The 26,361-nt window shown below is 41.2% G+C and overlaps 1 protein-coding gene across 2 annotated transcripts in view; it reads right to left on the bottom strand.

Annotated features, from left to right (window-relative positions):
- Nucleotides 1-26,361, bottom strand: part of LOC138821431 (disco-interacting protein 2 homolog A) — a 95,740-nt gene that overhangs the window by 41,645 nt on the left and 27,734 nt on the right. For both annotated transcript variants that reach the window (XM_070013640.1, XM_070013638.1), the window contains exons 3-9: nucleotides 25,947-26,063; nucleotides 21,917-22,036; nucleotides 20,503-20,733; nucleotides 9,293-9,421; nucleotides 5,376-5,495; nucleotides 3,819-4,016; nucleotides 704-795 (exon numbers count right to left, since the gene is read on the bottom strand). In XM_070013640.1, the coding sequence (XP_069869741.1) occupies nucleotides 704-795; nucleotides 3,819-4,016; nucleotides 5,376-5,495; nucleotides 9,293-9,421; nucleotides 20,503-20,733; nucleotides 21,917-22,036; nucleotides 25,947-26,063 (1,007 nt within the window). The remainder of the gene's footprint in view (nucleotides 1-703; nucleotides 796-3,818; nucleotides 4,017-5,375; nucleotides 5,496-9,292; nucleotides 9,422-20,502; nucleotides 20,734-21,916; nucleotides 22,037-25,946; nucleotides 26,064-26,361) is intronic.

The raw sequence follows: 26,361 nt of genomic DNA, 5'->3' as shown, positions 1-26,361 counted from the left end.
AGGTAAAGATTTATTTCCAGAAGAAATTCCTATCCCTTTCCCATTTTCCATCAGCCTAATTTTTTTAGCTGCTTTGTCTTGTTTTACAATATCTAGTCAAATTAAAAGTTATATATAGCAGAACATGGTAGTGTATTCTTATAATATCAGCTACTTCAGGTGAAGACTGGAAGGATATAGTTTGAGGCTAGGCCAGCCAAATGTTAGTGATATTCCATCTCAACCAACAAGCTGGATACAGTGGATTGTGCCTATAAACCCAGCTACCCAGAAGGCAGAGGTAGGCAAATCATGATATGTGATCAGCACAATTCCCCAGAAGCATGGAAGCAAGCAGGGCTCAGGTGGCAAAGTACCAGCTGTGATCAAAAAGGCTGAGCAAGCACGAAGCCCTGAGTTCAAACCCCTGTACTGGCACAAAAGAAATACATATAAGATTTCCTACAGGCTCACCATAAAAAACAATGTAAAATCTCACTTTAAACTCTGCACACAAAGAGGTATGGTTCTCACACTGTTCACATTTTCACCAAGTATACCTTTCCCTCCTTCTGCTGGCTCAACCACCACCCTGCTTGTTCCTTGTCTCGATTTGTACTTGTTCTAAAACGTTCCATAAGATCTGTCAAATACCTATCATGAAACAAGGTTTTTAAGTCTCTGTTTTTGCTTACTTCAATAAAACTACATTCTAGTTACTTACTCGGTCTCCAGGCTTAAGTAGTGGTTCATTTTTACTAGTTAGTTTATTGAGTAGAGTATAAGCGAGTTTTAAACTCCGGCTCCAAAGTTTGCCTAAAATAGAAAAATAAAAACACTAAGCAGTGTAAAATGTAAGACACTAAAAGCTAATACATAATGTAGCAATCATAATACACAGAACTTCAGACATTTTTCCAACTAATTATTCTACACAATTCTGCAACAAACATGTTTTCTTTTAAAATAACATATTTATTTTTCTTAATTCAAATGTAAACAGGATTTTATTAAAGAAAATTTTGGGTATAATGAAGTCAACAGAAAAAGTCATATTCTATGTTTATACATTGGTATAAATACGTGCATATGTGTATATTCACTAATTCTCAAGAAGTACAATTATACTCCACCCTACTTTTTTCAATTAATACTAAACTGTGAATGCAAGACACTGACACTCCTCAGTGACATCACTTATTAGAGTGATACATACTCATTTACTCTATTTAATTCATGACCTTGCTACCCATGGTTACATGGTTACTAAACCAGTGCTGGAGTTGGGGTCTGGGCTCATGAGATAAGGTGAGGTTACTGTCCCTCCTGACAAGCACCCATACCCACCACCGAGTACAACTGAGGACTACCACTGAGGACCACAGAGACAGGAAATTCAAGGGACAGCAGTGAAAACTGCTGGAACCTCAGACCCAAGTCTACTTCCCCACATAACAGTCTCAACCTCACTCCATGCGGTATAGCAAAGAAGGAACACAAACGTCATTATTTAAAACCTTCAAATTCCTGTAACACAACCACATTCATTTTGACAACCATGTCCTCTGAATTCATACTCAGATTTCACTAATAATGATACTAACCTAGTGCCACACCATGACATTCCTGTGAACTAAGGGATCTGTGAAATCAATGAGAAAAAATTCCAATGCCAAATGTAGGATCAGTTCAAGATATTAGGAATTATAATAAACACTGCCCAAATGAACCCAGCTATGTGTCAAAAGAGTAATATTTTGGCCAAGTCAGTATTACCCCATGAATAGAAAGTAACAGAAAACCAACGTAATTTGTCATACTAACAGAACGAGATGCAAACATCATCACAGCAGAGAACAAAATTGATAATCATTGGTGACTTTAAAGTTATTTTAAATGATTTTTAAATCCTGTTTAAACAAGGAAAAGGAAACAAGCTTCCTTAATAGGATGAAGGGCATCTTTACAACCCAAGCAGGACAATCATGGTTAATTCCCCTAGACGCAGAAGCAGGTCAGGGTCATCTGCCTGCAACGTTTTATGAAACACCTCTGTCAATACAGTAAGAAGGTGGGAGAAGTAAAATAACTAGAAATAAAGCTGTCCTTATTTGCAGATGACAAGACTGTGTACCTAATGAATCTTTAAGAAAATATATTTTTATGATCTTTAAGTAGTTGTACAAAGGAGTTGCCATTCAACAAAGTGGATTATGAATGCATAGATCTCAATCTATCTAATCATGAAAAAGATGTACATTAAAACCACAATACAACATCGCTATACTCTCACTAGATTGGCTCAAATTTGTAGCCCTGGCAATTCTAAGGCTGACAGTTTCAGGGAGCGGAGCATGGGGTTGCTGCACACTGGTGGGTATGTACTGGGAAAGTACCCTTGTCTATCAAGGGCTGCCCTATCCCAAACATGGCATGGCTACTTCCAAGAACTCAGGGACACATACCAGTATCATCTCAGCAGCACTGTTCCTAACAGCCAAACCAGAAACAACCCAAATGTTCACCTCCTAGTGAATGCATAAGTGAATTCTTGTATACTCATTAAGAAATATACATCCATAGGCTGGGGGAATTGGGCAATTAAAGACTCAGATTTCAATCCCCAGTACTGAAATAAACAAACACAAAAGTATTTTGGCCAGATGAGGTGGCTCATACCGGTAATCTCAGGTACTAAGGAGTTGGAGATTGAGATCATGGTTCAAGGCCAGCCTGGATAAAAAGTTCATGAGATCCAATGAAGCCAGGCACAATGGCACACACAAAAGTTGTAAATCAGAGAATAGCTGTCTAAGAATAGCCCTAGCAAAATGACAGACCCTATCCAAAAATAACTAAAGCAAAAAGGGCTGGAGATATGGCTCAAATGGGAGAGTTACTGCCTAGCAGTAGGAAGCCATGAATTCAAACTCCAGTACAGACTGGGGAAAAGGCCCATTTATGAGAATAAAATAACTTCACATAGCATCATAGATGAGTTTCATACACTAAGAAAATGACATAGACACAAAATTGCACCTTTTATGTAATCATGTTTTCACAGGATTTTAAGAGAGGGCAAGCCAGTGGTACAAACACTGGAACTATGGTTTTCTTTTGAGTGTGGAGTGTACATGCTAGAAGGGCACTGCTAGCCCAATCTTACCAAGCCTTCTGCTTTCAGGAGAGTATTCACTTTGCAAAACACATGAAGATGTAGTAAGGAATCAAGGGATGCCAAACACAAAAAAATATACACTGCACGATTCCATTTGTACAAAGTCCAAAAGAATATAGAACTAAATCAACTATATTATTAAGAATATATACACACTGGGTGCTGTGGCTCACATCTGAATCCTAGCTGCTCAGGAGGCTGTGATCTGAGGACTGTGGTTCAAAGCCAGCCTAGGCAGGAAAGTCTGTACGACTGTTAGCTCTAATTAATCACACAAAAAGCCAGAAGTGGCGCTGTGGCTCAAGGGTAGAGTGCTAGCCTTGATCATAAAAGAAGCTCAGGGACAACGCCCAAGCCCAGAGTTCAAGCCCCAGGACAGGCAAAAAAAAAAAAAAAATATATATATATATATATATATATATATACTCTCTCTCTCTCTCTCTCTCTCTCTCTCTCTCACACACACACACACACACTCAAAATCACAGCCAATGAATGGCCTCTCTGGCAGGAGGGAGGGCACCAAAAGCAAGGCCACACACTTCTTGACTGACAGCTGTGCTTGCTTCTTAGGACTTTTACCAGGTAGTATGTCAGGTTGCAGTGCATGTGTAATAATTTCCCAATAAACAACAACGCAATGCTTTCTGCTGATACTTGCCATAGGTGAGGGTATAGGTGGCCTTTCCTGTGGTATCCAAGGCAGTCAGACAGGGGGCCTTGGGCTGCGTTGTGCCCCAGTGCTGCAGGGCAGCCAGTAGAGTCGGAGGCCAGGGAGTCCCCACTGCCAGAGGTTCCCCTCTTAGCACTGCCATTTGATCTCCCTCAGGTTTGGGCTGATTTGGATCTGGTTGTTGAACTGCAAGCAAAACCAAAGTGTACTGTACGCATTTATGGAGTTATCACAATGAAATTCCCTTTTATTTAAAAAATTAAGATTATAAAAAACAAACCCACCATGTCTGAAAACTGCGTGTATGTTCTGTTTTGTTTCCTTCTTTTGTGCCAGTCTTGGGACTTGAATTCAGGGCTTACTTAGTTGCTGTACCTCAAGGCACTGTACTCAAGATTAGTGCTCTACCATTTGAGCCACAACTCTACTTCCAGATTTGTTTAAATTTCACAGACTTTCCTGCCCGGGGCTGGGTTTGAACTGCAATGCTCAGATCTTAACCTCCTGAGTAATTAGGATTATAGGCATGAACCACCAGCACCTGGCTTACACATTCTGTTTTTAAGAATACATACTTTGATTTGTTTTTAATTTTGATTATAAAAAATTTATAAATATTTGCTTAGATTTATCATTATCTTAGACACAGACCAAATAATAGCAATTCACTCATGAACAATGATTGTTTTGAAAATAAAAACAATCCACCTTTCTGTAACTGCCACCATATATGATATGGCTGACAACAGGATAGCATTTCTATGTTCCCACCCTTGGGTCTAGACTGTGGCACCCAGCACCCAATGTCTCGGTTCAGTGGGTGAGGACAGATTCAGGCTTGGAAGCCTGGTTCCAGGGACCAGCCCACACAGGACCAAAGCAGGCAGAACTTGTACTTTGGACAACTGCCATTGAAAAGGAAAATAATAGTCTTTGCTCCAATGGCTAGGTACTCAAATTTGTCCTAGTGTTAAAAAAGACTTTTCCAACAAAGCTGATGGAAAAGGAGAGAAAAGGTAAGACTGCTCTAAGAAACATTCATACTATGGGACTCTAAAAAATGACAGGATAAAATAATAAAAAGGCATCAAACCTAAGCTGGAAACTGAACACATTAAAACCACGGAAAGGTAAGTATTTTAGACTTAAAAGTTTAAATAAAAATGTAAATAATGGAAGCCTAACTCCCATTTCTTTCATGGGAACAGAAAATGTTTCCCACTTCTTCCTGCTTTAACCCTGCTACACTAAAATCCTTGCTGGAAAAAAATGTAAATTAAGTGAAACGTTAGCAGGATTTTTATGAAGTGCTAACCGCTGGATCAGATGCTGAAGAATAGCTAAGTCACTAATCTGAGTCACAAATTTTCTCCCTGCTCATGTAAAGGAAGCAGCCTGTGCGGGTCTGTACTCACAAATGCACAATGTTGCAGCATGCAACAACATAAATGCCTTTATGTACATCACACATGATGTACCTTTGCTTGTGTGTTCAGACAGTATGGTTACAATGCTCACAAAAACATGGACGCCAGAGAACTCTACCTTCCAACAACTCCTCAAAATCATCCACAAAGAATTCCTTCAGAGGAGGGCGTTTTGGCCTCTTCAAAGTGTTCAACAGCTGCTGGATTTTGGAGGACACTCTGCTGTTCACAGGGACACCTGTCACAGGGAAAGCAGAGAGGGACTAGCATTGTCACATGCTACACCTGAAGGCGTGAGAGTAAACCACTCCAGTGTACCAGAGTTCACAAATCCAGCCAGAGTTGGCCCATCAGAGGAGTTGTCTTGGACTTTATTCATTCAAATAAGCACTTATTAAATGCCTTTCAAGAAAAAGGTACTTTTCCAAGCTAGCAATTTTCAAAGTGGTCCAGAGACACACAGAGGGTGCTTAAGACCCTTTTAGGACTCATGAAGTCAAGACCAAGATGTCATTTGCTTAGGAAATGGAAAGGTTTGGAAAAAATTATATTAAGTGAAGTAAGCCAGGCCCAAAGAAGCATAGGTCCCATGGTTTCCCTTATTTGCAATATCTAGTATAGGTATGAGTCAAGCGGAAAAGGTCAGATAATGTGATGTTAGGAAAATGAACCCTTAAATATGTATTTTAATGTTTTCGTTTCTTTCATGCATGTGTTTCTAACGCATTTATAAGATTATTTCTTTGTTGCTTTGTATGTCCCTTCCCCACAGTGTAACCCCCGCTTTCACTATATTTGATGTCAGTATAACATGTGGAGGAGATGGGGACAAACAAGTCGTTTAAGGATTCAGGTGGACCTGTTGCAACAATGAGAAGTACAAAATGTCATGTCAAAACCAGCTTTACAATGTCGGTGGGGGGGGAGGGGGGTATAATTGGGTGGGGGGAGGGGGGAGGCTGGGAAAGGAGGTGAAGGGTAAACAAAGGAGGAGGCTGCAATGCTTGGTAAGAAATGTATGCATTATCCTGCCCATGTAATTGTAGCCCCTCTGTACAGTATGTTCTCAAATAAAATAAAATTAAATTAAAAAAAAAAAAAGATGTCATTTGCTTTTTTTGCCCTGCTGAAGAGACCACATGCCTGTGATATAAATCAGATGAAGAACTCAGATGCTCTGTCAGCCAAGATAAAGCACAGGACACACAAGTTGGTTCTCATCAATGTTTATTGTTTTGGAAATTCTTTGTCTATAAGTATGGGTTATCTATATAAACATGAACTTCTTATTGGTTTTAAATAGATTCACTTAATTGATTTTAATTTCTAATATGGTAAAGAATGCATCTAACACAAAAGCTCTGTGGTCTCTTCATTAGTTCTTAAGAAAAACTGTTCTGTTCTGAGAGAAAAGATGTCACCAAAACAAACATGTACATGTAAGAGTTTGCCCTCATTGGGCTCATCCTTTCTCTTTTTTTCTTTTCTGTCAGTTGGGGGACATGAACTCGGTACATGGGCACCATCCCTGAGCTTTTTCACTCAAGGCTAGTGCTCTACCACTTCACAAGCTCAGCCTTTTGTTTTTCTTTTTTTTCTTTGTTTTTGCCAGTCAGGGTCTGGGAGCTGTCCCTGAGCTTCTTTTGCTCAAGACTAGCACTCTACCACTTTCAGCCACAGCACCACTTCTGGCTTTTTCTGTGTATGTGGTACTGAGGAATGGAACCCAGGGCTTCATGCATGCTAGGCAACCACTCTACCACTAAGCCACATTCCCAGCCCCTCCCCCCCTTTTTTTTTGTTGGTCATAGAGCTTGAATTCGGGTCCTGGATGCTGTCTCTGAGCTGTTTTGCTCAAGGCTAGCGCTCTATCACCTTCAGCCATAGCACTACTTTCCCATTTTCTGGTGGTTACTTGTAAGTAAGAGTCTCACAAACTTTCCTGTCTGTGCTGGCTTTGAACCACGATCCTCAGATCTCAGCCTCCTAAGTAGCTAGATTATAGGTATAAGCCACCAGCGCCCAGCTAATATAATACATCTTGATCAATGTCATCCCTTTCAACATTCTCATCCATCCCTCCCTGACCATGCCTTTCCTCACTCTTCTTAATTTTGTAGGACATACATTGTATTCTTCACTACATTTTCTTCCACTTCTCCATTCATTCACCCTTTTCCCTTTGACTCTACTCCACCCCTTTTAAGTACCAGCTTCCTGGTGTTTATTTTGTTGAACTTTGCCTTTGCCTTTAAATACTATTTAAGTTCTCTCTTGCAGACTGTTTCTGTTAATAGACAGAGATTGTTGCATGATGGCTACTTTGAGAATTCATTTATTCATTCTGTGTTTGTAATCTTAAGAGATTTTCCACATACAAGATTCTACTATCAGCTTTAGCAAGTTAGATGCCTTTTCCTTTTTTGTGTCGGTCCTGGGCCTGTAACTCTGGGCCTGGGTGATGTCCCTAAGCTCCTTTTGCTCAAGGCTAGCACACTTGAGCTATAGCAACACTCCAGATATTTCTGTGATTAATTGGAGATTAAGAGTCTCACCGACTTTCCTGCCTGGGCTGGTTTTGAGCCACCATCTTCAGATCGCAACCTTCTGAGTAGCTAGGATTATAGGCATGAGCCATTGATAACTGGCAATTTTGATGCCTTTTTTTTCCTTGCCCAATTGTGCTGGCTAGAACCTCTATTAGTGTGGAAATGTGAGCATCCTTGCGCTGCCTCATCCTTTTTATCTTGATTCATCTAGGTAGAAAGTTGAATTTTATTGAGCTTTAAAAAAAAACAGCTTGCAGTTTATTTTTTATGATTGTCTTTGCACTACTATTTATTTATTTATTTATTTATGCCAGTCCTGGGGCTTGAACTCTGGGCCTAGGTGCTGTCCTTCAGCTCTTCAGCTCAAGGCTAGTGTTCAACCACTACAGCCACAAAGCCACTTCAGGTTTTTGAGTAGTTAATTGGAGATAAAGAGTCTCATAGGGACTTTCCTGACTGGGCTAGCTTTGAACCACAATTTATGGTTTCATTCCTCCTTAGTTTAAATTTGCTTTGCTATCCTCCCCCCCATGCCCCTCCCCCTGCCCTTTCTCTCCACCCGCCCCCCCTTTCTCTTTCATTCATTTTTCCAGTACTGGAGCTTAAACTCTACACTTAGCTTTTTAGCTCAAGGCTGGTGTTCTACTTGCCTCAGATTTTCACTTCTGGCGCTAGTTAATTGGAAATAAGAAGCCAGGCACCAGTGGCTTATGCAGTTAATCCTAGCTACTCAGAAGGCTGAGATCTGAGGATCGCAGTTCAAAGCCAGCCCGGGCAGGAAAGTCCGTGAAACTCTTATCTCCAATAAACCACCAGAAAACTGGAAGTGACGCTGTAGCTCAAGTGGTAGAGCGCTAGCCTTGAGCTGAAGAGCTGAGGGACAGTGCCCAGGCCAACCTGTGTTCAAGCCCAACCACCACCAAAAAAAAAAAAAAAAAAAATGGAAATAAGATTCCCTCAGATTTGTCTTCTGGGCTGACTTCAAATGGTGATCCTCAGCTCTCAGCCTCATGAGTAACTAGGATTACAGGTGTGGGCCACCAGCAAACAGCTTTTTCCGCATTCTTAAGACCACTCTTAGAATACCAACTTTAGACACTTCGTATTCCCTAGCAGTTATAGAAGGTCTAAATAGTCTCCTAAGTGCATTTTCTGAGCGTGCACAGGGCATTCACAGTCTTGCAGGGTGTTCTTGCTGAAGATCTCACTGAAGATACAATCACTTACTTCCTTCTAAAGGTTGGAGTTTTTCTCTCCTTACTCTCCTTGTCCCTGCACGGTCAATGCCACATGTATTTCTGATTATTCTTCTACATGATGGTTTCTGTAATAACATCTGCTCTATACTAGTTTCTGTTTATTTACAGGGAAGGACTATAACTGTTGTCTGTCTCAGGTTTGTTAAGGGGAATACATTAAATCTGCATTTAAATACCCAAAGAGAAAAATCTGTGGTCTGCTGTTTGAAAAAGAGAGGTATACTCACCATCTGCAGTTTCCAGAACGTTCCTGCTGCACCCCCGAGGAATACCTCTCACAGAAGCCACCTGTGGACGCTCATAGGGTGAGTGCTCCGTAAGCCCAGTGGTGACATCAGGAGGTGCAGGGTGCAGCTCTGCATTAAAAAAAAAAAACCCAATGCGTAAGTGACATTAACTTAAGATAAGCATTGTATTGTCCAAACCCCATCAATCACCTCACTATTGAGCTCTAAGCAAGGAGAGTATATAACCTTGATCATTTGTTTCCTGCCTTTTTAAAGGCATAATTATACTCTGTACACATACAGATATGACGCATGGAATGTGTACATGTGGAGGATTTGGTTCTCAGGGGCGTCCAGACCCACAGCTACAGCACAGAGACAGGTATGTAGAAAAATTGCCTATAACCACAGCAGCCTAGCAAGATTTTAGTTAGAATTTTTCCCTCGAGAAAGTAGAAATAAATCTGAAATCAATTGGTTGGAGAATACTTTTTGTTACATTATGGATAATAGCCAGATTTCTATAAACTGCCCTAACCTCCAAAAGTATGCTGGATCACAAAGGCAACACATTCATAGGTTTCAAAGAATAAAACTACAGAAGCTGAAATTGGCCCCACTACCAGTTTAAAACACCTGCAGGAGCTGAGTACAGTGTCATGTGCATGTAAGTGCAGCCACTTTGGAGGTGAGGCAGTAAGACCCTAAGATTGACACTACTTTGGGCAAAATAATACCCTAGTCTCAAACAAACAAAAACTAAAATATCCACAATATTAAGTAAGCAGTTGATTTCTTAAAGTAAATGATCGATGTCTCATTTAAAGACACACTAAGAAAAGGGATGGGTGAAAGCGTTGAAAGGGGTGATGTTGATTAAGATATATTGTATTCATAAATTGCTTTGTTAAGTGGCAACTTCTCTGTACAACTCCTTAAAGATAATAATAGTTAAAAGGAAAAAATAAAGACATACTATATAAGATTTTTTTTGTTGTTGTTGGTCGTGGGGCTTGAACTCTGGGCCTGGACGCTGTCCCTCAGCTCTTCAGCTCAAGGTGAGCGCTCTAACACTTGAGCTACAGCGCCACTTCCAGTTTTCTGGTGGTTTACTGGAGATAGGAGTCTCACGGTCTCTCCTGCCCGGGCTGGCTTTGAACCTCGATCCTCAGATCTCAGCCTCCTGAGTAGCTAGGATTACAGGCATGAGCCACCAGCGCCTGGCTCTATATAAGATTTTTTTAAGCCAAAGGTTCTCTTCTAACATCTGCATGTATGTTTTTGTGTTTAATTTTCACAGTATAGCACATTTACCTGCGCAGAATACTGGTTAACTATAAGCTGCTATAGGAATTATCATTGTAATTGGGTCTGTCACTAGGAAAGACACTATGTTGGAACAACTGTCAGGAAATGCTGTATACCATTCTTGAACACAGATACTTACTTAAAACCTATATAATACTATAATAAATGTACTATAAGTCTCATTATGCATTCTCTCATTATAAATGTTTAAATTCTGATCACTTTATTAGTAACCTAAGTACAATGCAAAGGAAGAGGTATTACATATATAGAAAGCTGAAATTAAATGAGAAATTAAACAAAAGTATTAACATAGAAATTTTTTAGAAAAAAGTTATAATGTAAGTTTTATAGCCCTTGATAAAGCTTGATATTGCAAAAGTAGGCATTTTATTTAAAATTTATATAAGGATATATTCATTGTAAAAGGGGGCTTTCATTGTGACACTCCCAAACAAGCATTATACAATGCACCTTGATTAATTTTCCCTCCCATAATTCCCCCTCATCCCTTTCTACTCTTCCTAAAATAATTTCAACAGGTTTCACTGTCCTACTTTCACATATGCATTTGAAGTGCATCAATAATATTCATTCTCATTTAGCCACTCAACAGAGCCTGTTTTATTTTCTAGTCATTCTATTTTTTTCTAGTACCATCACTTGAACTCAGTCTTTGTTCTGGCTTGGCTAGCTTATTCACGGCTGGCACTCTACCACCTGAACCATGCCTTCAAGCCTTCCTGCCCAGGGTGGCTTTGAACCATTTTCTTTTCATCTCTGCCTCCAGAACAGCAAGGGTTATAGTCATGAGCTGTCAGTAATCACATTATTTGTATGCTTATATTAACTGCACCAAAAGGACTCAAAAGAATATTTCATGCATGCTTATATATTTTTTATCCTCTTTAATACCCTATTGTCAAACAGATTTCAGTGGGGTATCTTATGGAATCTTCACATATAGACACTATGAATTGATATTGTTGAGCCTTTCCTATGTCCCCCATCCCATGTGTATCCTTAACCACTTGTACAATTATGACGTACCATGAATACACACACACTGATGACTGACTGTTTGCTTCCAGTTCTAGTCTACAAATGAGAGAAAACAGGCACTATTTGGTTCTTTTTGCTGAGCTTATTCTGCTCAGCATAATGATCTCTAGTTCCACCTATTTTCCTAAAAAATATATAATTTCATTTTTCTTTATGACTGTCTAATAATCTATGGTATATACCACATTTTTTCATCCATTCATCAATAATGGTGGTACCTTGGCTGACTGTAACATTTGACTACTGTAAACAAAGCTGCAATAAACATGGATAGCAGGTATCTTTTATGTACACTGAACTAAACTTATTCAGATTGATTCCTTGTAATGTTATGGCAAGGTCATAAGATAGTTATATATCCTTAGGCAAAAATACAACACTAATATTCCATCTCACCCCAGTAAGAACAGCAGTCATTAAGAAAGCAACAAAGAAAGTTATTTTAGTTGTTACCAGACCTGGAGCTTGAACTCATGGCCTAAGCACTGTTCCTGAGGTTCTGTGCTCAAGATTAGCACTCTAACTACTTGAGCTGAAGCTCTACTTCCAACCTTTTGCTGGTTAATAGGAGTCTCATGGACTTTCCTGCCTGGGCTGGCTTTGAACTGCAATCCTCAGCCTCCTGAGACTATAGACATGAGCAACCAGCCCCCAGTGGGAGAAAAAAGTTTAAATCTAATTTTATTTATGTTGTTATTAAGTTACCATTGCATAGGTTGGGTAATGACCCCCTCTTTTACTTTCCATTTCCCCCTCTTGTCCCTGTCCACAGGTTGCATAGTTCACTTTCCACATCGTATATACTAAACAAGTATTTTAAATTATGTCTATAATTATATTATTTTTAAAAAGAAATTTCCTAGCTGGAGGCTGGTGGCTAATGATTGTAATCCTAGACGTTCAGGAGGCTGAGATCTGAGGATCAGGGTTTAAAATACCCAGTTCAAGAAAGTCGGTGTGACTCATCTCCAATTACCAACCAAAAAGTGAGAAGTGGAACTGTGGCTTGAGCAAAAAACAAAACAACAAAACCCTCAGGGACGGCACCCAAGCCCTGAATTCAAGCCCCAGGACCAGCACCAAAGAAACAAAAAACAAACAATTTTTTCCTTATCCTTTCAAGTCTTGCAAAAGGGATAAATTATTTAAAGTACACATGGAGACATAAACTACAAAGCAATTTTAAAATAGCTACGTGAAAGTACACTGAAGATAAAAACTATAACTAAAAGTATTGCTTTTAAATATAGGCATTTAGGTTGATGTCACAGTGTTTGATGGATTTCATTTCCTTAATCGAAAATTAAAACTAGTATCTCTTCTTTTCTTTTCTCTTTTTTTTTTTTTTTTCCGGAGGCGGGCAGAGAGGCCATGGGGCTTAAACTCAAAACCTGAGCACTGACCCTGACCTTTTTCATTCAAGGTTAGCACTTTTCCACTTTGAACCACAGTGCCACTGGCGGTTTTCTGGTGTTCACTGGAGATAAGATTCAGGGACTTTCCTGCTTGGAGTGGCTTCAAACAGCAATCTTTAGCTCTCAGCATCCTAAGTAGCTAGGGTTACAGGCATGAGTTACCTGCGCCCAGGAAAAGTATGGTTTTTTTTTGTTTTTTTTTTTTGTTTTTGTCAGTCTTGAGGCTTGAACTATTGGCCTAAGCCCTGTCCCTCAGCTCTTCAGATCAAGGCTAGCCCCCTACCACCTGAGCCACAGCACCAATTCCAGTTTTCTGGTGGTTTATTGGAGATAAAAGTCTCACAGATTTTCTTGCCTGGGCTGGCTTTGAACCGTGATCCTCAGATCTCAGCCTCCTGAGTAGCTAAGATTACAGGGGTGAGCCACCAGTGCCTGGCCAAATGTACTTTCTTAAAAGTCATTTTTATTTAATGTATTTTCCCTCTAATTTTTTTGCTTAATATATCGTTACTCTTTGCATATTTCTTTCCTTGGTTTAAACTTAAGAGTTACCTAGTGTTAGAAGTTATAACAAAGGATAATTCTGTAACAAGGAGTAGGGAAGGTAAACCTATTTGTATGTTTTATTGTTGAACATTCATATTCTGAAATCTGAAAATCTTGAAAGCACTCAAAAGTTTCAGCTTTTCCGATTAGCCAAGATATCCATGTATTTTCAATATATAAAAATTCACATCAATTATGTCCTATTATATAAATATAAATATCACACCTGCAATAAATAGAGTCCAGGTTTAGGGTTTTTTTTAATTTAGTAAAATTAATCACAAAACATTTATGGTAGGTAGAAGAAAAAGAAAGGAGACCCACACAACACAGTTGCAGGAAACCTATGTTATAAACTCGTGCAGTCAGATCCTTTTCAGAGCATAAACACATCTAATTTCAACTTATACTGGAATACATTCTTTATTGTTTTGGTGTGTGTTGGTACTAGGAGACAGGCAGAACCTGGGCACTGTCCCTTAGCTTTTTTTACTCAAGGCTTTTCTACTCTACTAATTGAGCCCACAGCTCCATGTTCAGCTTGTTGCTGGTTAATTGAAGATACGAGTCTCAGTTGACTATCATGAACTACGCAATAAACTATACAATAAACACTTCTCTTTCTAGTATATTGATTTATATTCCCTTCAGTCATATGCCCAATAGCAGTATGGTAAGGTAATTCTACTTTCAGGTTTTGAGAAATCTCCATACTAATTTCCATAGTGGTAGCACTAGTTTAAATTCCTACTCACAGTATATGAGGATTTTGTTTTCTTGATGACTGCCATTCTGACTGACAAAATCTCAGTGTCATTTTGATTTGTATTTCCTTTATGACTAAAGACATTGAACATTTCTCTATGTATTAGTCATTTGTACTTCTGAGGACTGTCTGTTCAATTTATTTGCCCATTTATTGATTAGGTTATATTTTTTGCTATTTTTGAGCCCTTTGTATATTCTACATATTAATCCTTTAGCTATGGATTTTCTCTCGTTCTGTGGGTTGTCTCATGATGTTGATAATTGTTTCTTCTTTTTTTTTTTTTTTTGGTCTTTGTTTCTATGCCAGGACCACACTGTTTTTGTTACTAAGGTTCTGAAGTCTAGTGTAAATGGAACCCCAGTACAGTGGTACCACTAGCATTGCTCTTTTTACTTAGCATTGCTTTAGCTATTCGGGGTCGTTTATGATCTCACATGAATTCCAGAACTGAATTTTCTTTTTTTCTTTGTCAGTTGTGGGGCTTGAACTCTGGGCCTGGGCACTGTCCTTGAGCTCTTCAGCTCAAGCTAGCTCTCTAGCACTTTCGGTTTTCTGGTGCATAATTGGAGATAAGAGTCTCACAGACTTCTTGCCTGGACTGGCTTTAAACTGCAGTCCTCAGATTTCAGCCTCCTGAGTAGCTAAGATTACAGGCACGAGTCACCAGCACCCGGCCAGAACTGATTTTTCTACTTCACAAATTAGGACTTTGATGGATTTTACACTGAATCTGTAGAATGCTTTCAGCAGAATGGCCATTTACACAATATTCATTCTGCTCATTTGTGAACATGTCCTTTTTCAATGCCTTCTTCAATGTCATTCTTCAAGGTTTTATGTTTACATTATAGAGGTCTTTCACTTCTTTAGTTAAGTTTATTCCTGTAATGTTTTTGTTTTGTTTTTGGAGGCTATTGTGAATGGAATTGTTTTCCTTATTTTTTTCTCAGCTTGTTCATTGATGGCATATTGAAAAGCTATTGATTTCTTGAATGTTGATTTTTTTTATATTGGTATTGTTTATTAGTTATTTTGGTAGAATCTGTAGGGTATTTTTTTGTATTTCGGAAGGAAGGAAGGAAGGAAGGAAGGAAGGAAGGAAGGAAGGAAGGAAATTGTAATGTGTTTGAAATATAGGAGCATATCAGCTGAAAACAGGCATTTGACTTCTTCCTTCCCTATTTGAATCCCTTTTATTTCATCCTCTCGCCTTATTGCTCTGGTTAGGAATTCTAATACTAAATTAAATAAGAATGGAGAAAGTAGATAACCTTGTCTCATTCCTGATTTTAGAGGGATGATTTTAAATCGTTTTTCCCTGCTTAGTACGACATTGGCTAAAGGTATTTCAAGCTGTTATTATGGTTAGGGACTTTTTTTCCATTCCTACTTTGTTCAGAGTGTGCCAGTTCTGGGACTTGAACTCGGGCCCTGGGCACTGTCCCTGAGCTTTTGTGCTCAAGACTAGTGTTCTATCATCTGAGCAACAGCTCCACTTCTGGCTTTTTTTTTTTTTTTTTGGTGGTTAATTAAAGTAATTGAAGGTAAGAGTCTTTTAAGGGACTCTCCTGCCTGGGTTGGACTACAACTGTAGTCCTCAGGTCTCAGCCCCTTGAGTTGCTAGAATTATAGGCATGAGCCACCACCTGACTCTTCAAAGCTCTTTTCTTGCAAGGATATTGAATTCTGTCAAAGACATTCTCTTCAGGAGTTGAGATGATCATGTGGTTTTTACTGTTAATTCTTTTTATGTGTTGTATTAAATTTATTGACCTTATATGTTGATCCATCCTTGTATCCCTGGAATGAAATCAGCATATGTTGGCCAGGCACTGGTGGCTCACACCTATAATCCTAGCTACTAAGGAGGCTGAGATCTGAGGATCACGGTTCAAAGCCAGCCAGGGCAGGAAAGTCCATGAGTCTCTTATCTCCAATAAACTATCAGAAAACAGGAAGTGGTGCTGTGGCTCAAGTGGTAGAGCACTCACCTTGAGCTGAAGAGCTCAGGGACAGCGCCCAGGCCGAGTTCAAGCCCATGACTGACAAAAACAAAAACAAAAACAAAAAATAGCATATGTTGATTGTGGCGTATGATCTTTTAAAAGTAAAATTGAATCCAGTTTGCCAGCATTTGATTGAAAATTTTTGTATCTATGTTCATCAAAGAAACTGGTCTATAATTTTCTTTTCTAGTTGTGTCCTTGTCTAGTTTTGGCCTCACAAAATGAGTTTGCAGTGTTCTTTCCCATTCTATTTTTTTGTTGTTGTTGTTCGGTCGTGAGGCTTGAACTCTGGGCTTGAGCGCTGTCCCTCATCTCTTCAGCTCAAGGCGAGCGCTCTACCGCTTCCACAATGCCACTTCCCCCATTCTATTAGAGTAAGGCTTTAATGAAAATTTTCAAATGTTCTGAGCTGTGGCTAACTTTTCATGATAAAAGAGAAATGATGCATAGACAGCTTGGCAGTGCTAATAAATGCAAATGCTATATTGCTCCCTTTTCCTTAGGAAAGCGGTGTAGAAATGAGAAACAAGCTAATGGAACATTCAAAAGCTATTTCATTCACATGGACACTAACTATGTATTTCTATGAGGTTAAATCTCAAGATGAATAGGAACAGGAGACAAACAGTACATGGGCAACTCTCTTGAGGAAAGTAGGCGGTAGTTCTCAGTTACATACAGGACATCAAGGAAAGGACAGAAACCCCTGAAGCAAATGTTTACTAAAAGAGCTGGGAAACACAGTGTGGGTATGGAATGAGGCACTGTGAGTTTGCATCTGACGTATATAATAGTAGAAAAACACATGTTCAACAGCAGTATGTACACATTGTACACTGATGCAAACAAAAGCCAAAGGGCAGCACTGACATGCCCCACAGAGGATGCTGAAACTGAAGCTAAGACCACTAGAAACGCCCCATTACCTAATATCTAGCCAAAACTCCCAGCTTTTACATGAAAGCAAGTCAGCACAGAAGCCCAGGCTAACCCGGGGAGGCCCACAGGAATTTTACTGCCAACACCCGTCTGTCACAGTGTGTAATGGGTGCTCACCACATCAGTTCCAGCAGAACAGCATAGAAAATGAAGAGACATCAAGAAAAGTATGTCAGATCTAGCTTCCAAACTAAGCACCCAAGAAATCTCAGGCAAGATAGAAAGATATAACCTTTTGTCTTCCTTCTTCATCTGGGCAAATGAAGGGTTAACACAAGTCTTCAACAATACAGGCTAAAAAAAAATAAAAATAAAAATAAAACAATACAGGCTATATTTCTAAGTCACTAGGGCAAAAATTATGTGGGCTTCACAAGCCATACAGCTGCTTCTGTTTATAATTGGGGTTTCAAATTATGAAAAGTAGGTGTTTGGTTGTTTCCTTTTTCCTTTCTAAGGCTAGTATAACTCAATGGGCTACAAATTTGACATCTTTATCAGTAACCGTGACTTGAACCTTGTTTCCAGGTTGAGGAATATCTGGAGGAAGACAGACCAGGCCCTGGCTGCAACTCCAGCCTCTGCTTCAGAACATCACCCTAGGTAAGACAAAAGATGGCCTCGTCGCGATGTACACAAGAAAAGCAGCAGGTCCAGGGTAGCTGTCAGGGCCACCAGCAGCTATCGGGTCCCTTCACCTGGACAGCAGGGAGGGATGACATGGTGCCACAAATACAACATGCTGTCAGTGGCCACACACCACCAGAAAACAGAAGCACAGACCACTTCTGTCCCCGACTGGACCTCTTCCAGATGAGAAAGAGGGAGGTCTGGATGGAGAAAAATCTGGCAAGCAGGACATACTGTGTAGGGATTATTAGCAGGACATACTTGTAGAGAGCTGCGTGCAGCCGCACCTGGAAGATGGCGCCGGCTTCCGCCCTCCGCCTTCCCGATGGCAAGTGCTCTCTGTGGCAAACAACTCCTTATATGGCTAAGGCAAAGAATCTGGCTTGCTTCCGCACACCTGAACCTATTGGTGGTTCCCACGTGGCGTATCAGGGTTGGCTACCCAGCGGGTACTTAAGGCTGTGGGGAATTCTCCCCGGGGTTGGGGTCAGAAGATTACTCAAAGGTCCTGAAAAAGCTGCAGAGAGAAGAGCTCGGTGTCGCGTCTTCCTTGCTGGTCGAGGCGGTTACGACACGTGGTGGCCCGTATGGGGACTCAGCCATAACCCCAACGAGGACTCAGAACTCTCTGCGGTCAGGGTGGTGCACCGGTAAGTTCCCAGGTAAAAGGGGAATCCGCGCCAAGAGCGGGGGTAAGTTCCCAGGTAAAGGGGGAATCCGCGACAAGAGCGGGGAGTAAGTTCCCAGGTAAAAGGGGAATCCGCAACAAGAGGGAGGGGGATTTTTGCTCTTCTCGGTAGATAAAGAGGGAGCAAGAACCCGGGGCTAGTCAACAGAGTAGCCAAAAGTGACCAGTTTTAAAATGTTTAAGACATGGGCGCTTCTTCTTCGCACCCAATTTTTTGGCTCTCAATGAGCTACTGCACTCAAAAAAGTTAAAAATAGAAAAGAGTACTTTAGAGAGATTTTTGGATGAATGTAACATCGTTGCCCCATGGTTCGCTGTCTCCGGAAGCCTCACAGTGGCCTCTTGGGAGAAACTAGGGAGGGACCTAGATTTTGCCTCTGAGCAGGGAACGCTTAAGAGCGGAGTGAGACCAATATGGAAACTGATAAGAGGCTGTCTTGAGGACCAGCGCTGCAGTGAGGCGGTAGAGAATGGTCAGGCTGCCCTAGAAATGCTGAAGGAAGAAAGAGCGGAAGGGGCTGGGAAAGTAAGGGGCTGGGAAGGTGGCTCAGTGGTAGTGTGCTTGCCTTGCATGCATGAGGCCCTGGGTTCGATTCCTCAGCACCACATAAGAAAAAAAAAGCCAGAAGTGGCGGTGTTGCTCAACTGGTAGAGCGCTAGCCTTGAGCTGAAGAGCTGAGGGACAGCGCCCAGGCCCAGAGTTCAGGCCCAGGAAAAAAACCTATTCAAAAAACGCTGCAAATTTGTCTAAACAGTTGTCTAGTTATCTTTTAGGTAATTGAACTGGGGAGTTCGACAGCCTGATGGAACGCTCAGGGTTGCCATCATCATGGTGAACTCGACCCGAGTGGATGCCGGATTGGTGGAGGGGTTATCTTCATGGATCTCCACTGCTATGAATCATCTTAAGGAATGGGCGGGTTTGGGAGCCCTGACAGGCCTCCTGGTGTTAGCCTCCTTGGTATGTCTGTGGTGCATTTGCCAAATTAGAGGTTCTCAGCGTCACAGTGCAGCCATGATTATCCAAGCCTTTACAGCCATTGGAGCAGGTCAGTCCCCCCAAGCGTGGCTTGCCACCCTAAAACAATGAACACAGATTGCAAAGCCAAAGTACTGCAGTCGAGAGGCATGAGTTTTGCCCTCGAGGAGAGCATGTTTGATTGCACACAGGTTCGATTCGCCTTTTCCCGTCCTTGTGAAAAACGAATCAATGGACAGGCTGAGTCATCCCTAGAGAAGGCGCCCTCTGGGAGAAGGCTTGTATGCAGTCCTTGCATTGCACAACAGGGATCAGACCTCTGTTCTCATCTGTGTTCTTTAAACAAAAAAGGGGGAACTGTAGAGAGCTGCGTGCAGCCGCACCTGGAAGATGGCGCCGGCTTCCGCCCTCCGCCTTCCCGATGGCAAGTGCTCTCTGTGGCAAACAACTCCTTATATGGCTAAGGCAAAGAATCTGGCTTGCTTCCGCACACCTGAACCTATTGGTGGTTCCCACGTGGCGTATCAGGGTTGGCTACCCAGCGGGTACTTAAGGCTGTGGGGAATTCTCCCCGGGGTTGGGGTCAGAAGATTACTCAAAGGTCCTGAAAAAGCTGCAGAGAGAAGAGCTCGGTGTCGCGTCTTCCTTGCTGGTCGAGGCGGTCGCGACACATACTGTGGTTCAATGGATTATTAAGGATTGAGCTGGATGCAAATGACCAAGTATTACCTCATTCCTGCCAACTGTCATTATTAAAAACACCAAGCCAGCTGGTGTCTCAGGAGACAGGCCCCCTTGACTGTGTGGCTGCATCATTTGCATAGCCCTTGGTCCTTGGCTGGGAGGGGCCACAGAACTTGTTACTGACCTAGATGAGCGTGGGCTGAGAGGCCTGCAAGAGCAGTGGTGGTGGCGCTGGGCACGGCAGTGGATCTCCCTCCCGGGTGAGATGAGGTGGAGGATGCAGAGGATGAGGTGGACGAGCCCTGAATGACCCGGTCGAGCCAGGGCTCGATGCTGGGATGGCTCTGGAGCGGAGTGGAGGTGAGTCGCCCGGGTCGCCGTAAAGAGCCCTCATCTTCTGAGGCAGATGATGTGTCTGTGGTTAAAATAATGATGACAGGCATGATGTAGGGATGGGTCAGGAGAAGAATGGGGTTCTATTCGCCAGGGCCTCCAGGCCTATAGCATGGCCCTGCCCCCATACAAGCAAATGATACCTCAGGTTACCCTCAGTCAGGAAGAACACCAGAGGAACCCTACTGTAGGACCACAGGGTTCTACATAATGTGTGAAGCTAGCCTCTCATTCCCTAGCCAAAGGAGGTCCTGCATGTCCACATAGCCACACACCACAGCCACACACGACATCTTGCAGTGGGCCAGATCCAGCCAGCATCCTGAGTTGTGTGAATCTGTGCATGAGCCCTGTGGTGGGCAAGCAAGTTGCAGCCCTGTCCTTGTCTGTCCTCCTGTGAACATCGTGTAAATATGCTCTAGAAAGAATTCCTTAAGACAGGGGTCAATAAAAATTAGCTAAGCTCCCATCCAGTTATCATGATTGTGTTTTATTATGGGCTTTCAACTATTAAAAGATTCTTTATTGTTGGATAGTGTCTATAGTTCTTTTCAGCAGAAACAATAATTTTACAGCTATTTCTAAGATTTTTTAAATACACTTTCTTTTTAAGCAAAAGAGCATTACAAAAACCACTAAACCATCTTGCAAATTCAAAGTATTTGACTTGATTTTGTTTTGTTTTACTGTGTAATAATAATTCCAAGTGCATCAAACCAAAAACGTGTTGTGATTTTGTCACTTAGGCAGCCGGGAATGTGAAGCCACTAGATACCAACATCTCAATCCAGTTTCAGAAGGGACTGAAAAGAAGCCCCACCTATAATTTTCATTTCTGAACAATAACAAACTATACCTGAAACTCTCCAAATAGTTTTGTATCATCTTACATAAATCCTGGTAACAAGATACTAAATAAGAGGTAAAAACCAAGAAGTGGTTTATTTTAGGTTCTTCTCTATGAAAGAGATAAATAGCATTTTAGTAAAAACAATGTACACAAAAAGTCCTAAAGAATGCAAGTATCCATTTAGAAAAGAAGAATAGTGTGTGATTTTCAGGTAAGGAATGTGTGCATATACAAATATTTTTATCTCTCAATTACAGACCAAAGGGCTATTCAACTCAATGAGACTAAGCATTAATTACACCTTTCAGCCTGTGAAACACTCACAATAACCATTTCTAACACCATTAATCAATACCTGGAGGGGTGTAGGTTTCCACAGATGAATGAACAAGGACAGACCGTCTTCTGGAAGGCATGGGCATCTTTCTCTCCTTATATTTGGCCAAAGCTGCTTGCACGGCTTCCGTGTGGACATCTACACAGGAAGAGCAACAGGATGCTTTTATCAGATTGGTTATGAATAGTCAAACTAAGATTGGTGTTTCCAAAGGTTATGGAATCAGCCTAACTGTCTACCAGTGGTTGAGATCTATCTATACAATGAACTTTTATTCAGCCATAAGGAACAGCCTGGACATGATGGCTCACACCTGCAGTACAGGATACCTGGGAGGCTAAGACCCAGTAGCCAGCAGTTCAAAGTCAGCCTAGACAAAAATTAGTGAAACTCTATCTCCATCTATATAATGGGTGTGATAGTACATAACTGTGATCCAATTACAAGGAGGCCACAGGTAGAAGGATCACAGTCCCAGCTAGCCCAGGCTGGTACAAACAAAACACCTGAGACCTTATCTTAAAAATAACAAAAGCAGGGCTGGGAAAGTGGCTCAGTGGAAGAGTGCTTGCCTTGGATCATGTTTGATTGATCAGTACCACTTAAGCAGAAAAAGTCGGAAATGGTGTTGTGGCTCAAGTGGTAGAGTGCTAGCCTTGAGCTGAAGAGCTGAGGGACAGCGCCCAGGCCCAGAGTTTAGGCCCCACAACTGACAAAAAAAAAAAAAAAGCAAAAAAGGGCTAGGAGTGTGGCAGAGCACTTCTTTGGTCACAACGAGAAAGTAAGACAAACAAAACAAATCAGGAGACCACATATCAGATGTGGAAATAACTGTGACCATGTACTAAATTTAAGCTTTTTTGCTGTCTTAGGGGAAAAAAAACTACAAATACACACCAAAAAAACCCTAACAATCTACATAATAACATGATAGGGGCAATAAATCAATAGATTAAAAAACTGGACAAACCTCAAACACAATACACACAAAGATAACACCACAAGACACATAATAAACAAATGGCTCAATGCCAGTATGTCTGTTGTCTCAGGCTACTACTACAAAACACCAAAGATAGGTCTTGAGTAACAGAAATGTAGGATTTTTTCAGTATTCTGGAGGCCAGAAATCCAAATCATGGCAGATTCTTGGTAAAAGTTCTTTCTGGCTTAGAAACAGCTGTCTTCTTTCTATGTTCTCAACTAGTATGGGTAACGAAAGGGAAGAGTCTCCTGATGTCTCTTCATATACGTCATGAATCCCACCAGAAGGTTCTACCCTTTAATCATCTCCAATCCCCTCTAACTCAGCATAGAAATTTGGGGTAACACAGTCAATGTTAGGACAATGATAAGGAGCAAACTTAAGAATGTTAGAGAAGGGCTGGGAAGGTGGCTCAGTGGTAGAGCGCTTGCCTTGCATGCCTGAAGCCCTGGGTTCGATTCCTCAGCACCACATAAGCAAAAAGAAAAAAAGCCGGAAGTGGCACTGTGGCTCAAGTGGTAGAGCACTCACCTTGAGCTGAAGAGCTGAGGGACAGTGCCCAAGCCCAGAGTTCAGGCCCCATGACCGGACCCAAAAAAAAAAAAAGAATGTTAGAGAAATGACTTATTACATAAAAGGAACCCTGGTAAAGAATTGGAGGACTCAACTATTAATTTCCATATGGAGAGGTCATGATTTTGCCTCAGAGACAGATGAGTAGATCAATGCAACAGAATGGAGTATAGAAATAGATGCATATACACATTAGCAACTGCTTCTATATTACACAAGAGAAAGTCACTGGAGAAAGCATCATATTCCTAATAAATAATTCAGGAGTAACCAGTTATTCAGATATAAAAATGAATATTGCTAGCCTGAGGCTACTAGTCCATGCCTGTCATCCTAGCCACTCAGGAGGCTGAGATCTGAGGATCTCAGTTTAAAGCCAGCCAGTAGCAGGAAAATCTGTGAGATTCTTATCCTAACTTAACCACAAAAAGCCAGGAAGTGGAGCTGTGACTCCAGTAGTTGAATACTAGCCTTGAGCAAAAAAATTTCAGAAACAGTGCCCACGCCCCAAGTTCAAGCCACCAGCACTCAGCTTAAGATATTCTTATGTGGTCACTTCCTTATACTAATGGGCATTTTACGAAGAAAGGTTTATCAAAAAAGCTTAAATGTGCCAGATGCTGGTGGCTCACCTGTAATTCTAACTGTTCAGGAGGCTGAGATCTGAGGTCATAGTTCAAAGCCAACTAGGGCAGGAAAGTTTGTGAGACTCTTTATCTCCAATTAACCAGAAAAAGCCAGGAAGGGAACTGTGGTTGAAGTAGTAGAGTATTAGCCTTGAGCAAAAAAACTCAGGGACAACATTTAGGCCTTGAGTTCAAGCATCATGACCAACAACAACAAAAAAAAAGCTTAGGAGCCAGGGCGCCTGTGGCTCACGCCTGTAATCCTAGCTACTCAAGAAGCTGAGATCTAAGGATCATGGTTCAAAGCCAGCCAGGCAGAAAAGTCCGTGAGACTCTAATCTCCAATAAACCACTAGAAAACCAGAAGTGGCACTGTGGCTCAAGAGGTAGGGCCCTCACCTGAAGAGTGCAGGGACAGCGCCCAGGCCCAAAGTTCAAGCCCCACGACCTACAAAAAAAAACAAACAAAAAAAAAGAGCTTGGGGAGGGGGCGAGACAGAAAGGGATGGTATGGGGAAACAAAGGAGGAGGCAACAATGCTTGATAAGAAATGTACTTATTACCTTTCTCATGTAATTATAACCCCTCTGTACGATATCTTCACAATAAAGAGCTTAAAATGTATTTAAAAACACATGTACTATGAAAGTATTGTTAAATAGGGAGAATCTCAAAAGTTATCAATATGTAAACTATAATTGAAAGTATGAATTTTTTCAATGGGCATTATGGTAATCTAAGTGTTAAAGTAAAATTTAATATTCATAAAAGCACTACCAAACAGTAACAGAAATCTAATTTAAGGGAAATTTACAGAATTATAAAAGACTGCGAATGTGGCTTAGTGGTAGAGTGGTTGCCTAGCATGAATGAAGCCCTGAGCTTGATTTCTCAGTACCACATACACAAAAAAAGCCCAAAGTGGCGCTATGGCTCAAGTGGTAGAGTGCTAGCCATGAGCAAAAGAAACTCAGGGACAGTGCCCAAGCCCTGAGTTCAAGTCCCAGGACTGGCAAAAGAAAAGAAAAGAAAGAAAAGAAAGAAAAGAAAGAAAAGAAAGAAAAGAAAGAAAGAAAGAAAGAAAGAAAGAAAGAAAGAAAGAAAGAAAGAAAGAGAAATAGAGAAAGAGAAAGAGAGAGAGAGAGAGAAAGAAAGAAAGAAAGAAAGAAAGAAAGAAAGAAAGAAAGAAAGAAAGAAAGAAAGAAAGAAAGAGAGAAAGAAAAAATTCTAAAACACCTACATTAGTGGTAGAACTGCTGCTCTATGACACACGAAAATGACTCCTGCCTAAGTGGACAACATTGGTTAATATGCATCCCAGCGATGATAGGAGAAGACCCCTCCCCTAAATTAAGCTCAGTGATACATTAACCAGCACTTAAGCTATGTGATACAACATAGAACGGATGCCAGGAACTGGTGGCTCATAGCTAAAAACCTAGCTACCCAGGAGTTGAAATATGAGAACTGTGGTCCAAAGCCAGCCCAGGCAAGTAAGTCCATGAGACTCTCATTTCCAACTAACCTCCAAAAGGCCAGAAGTAGAGCTGTGGCTCAAGTGGTAGAATGCTAACCTTGAGCAAAAAAACATGGGACAGTGCCTAAGCCCTGAGTTCAAGCCCTAGGACACATACATACACACAGACACAGACACAGACAGACACACACACACACACACACAGACATACACACACACAATAAATAAACAGACTGGTTGTGTGATAAACTTTTTTCCTTGAACAATATGATAATGTAAATCATTGCTCAAGTGAAAATACCTTCTTCAGCAAACTTTTTGCAAAGAAACACTGAAATCATACAAGCATCTAGCCTGTCCATCTCACTTCCCAGGCTGTGAGCCTACCTGACCGGAAGCGCTCATCCCTTGAATTGGTAAGCCGAGACCTCTGTGGTTTGGGTGCGGCTGTGGACAGAGGGGGACCAGAGATTCTAGTCTCTGCTTGCAGGCACGGGTCTACTCCTGAAACACAAATTTGGGGGAATACCTTATGTAAACTATTTGCTTTTCCAATTATAAAATTTTCATTTAAAACAGCATGTATAGCTGGGTACCAGTGGCTCACGCCTGTAATCCTAGCTACTCAGTAGGCTGTGATCTGAAGATTGCAGTTCAAAGCCAGCCTGGGCTGGAAAGTCTGTGAAACTCTTGCTGCCAATTAACTACCAGAAAACTGGAAGGGGCACTGTGGTGCCTAGGCCCTGAGTTCAAGCCTCATGACCAACAAAAACTAAATAACAAAATAAAACTGTGTATTTCT

This window comes from Dipodomys merriami, unplaced genomic scaffold (genome assembly GCF_024711535.1).
Source record: "Dipodomys merriami isolate MVZ:Mamm:240054 unplaced genomic scaffold, mDipMer1.0.p SCAF_918, whole genome shotgun sequence".
NCBI classification, from domain to species: Eukaryota; Metazoa; Chordata; class Mammalia; order Rodentia; family Heteromyidae; genus Dipodomys; species Dipodomys merriami.
Note: the sequence above shows the minus strand (reverse complement) of the source record. Positions and strands in the feature narration are given on the sequence as shown.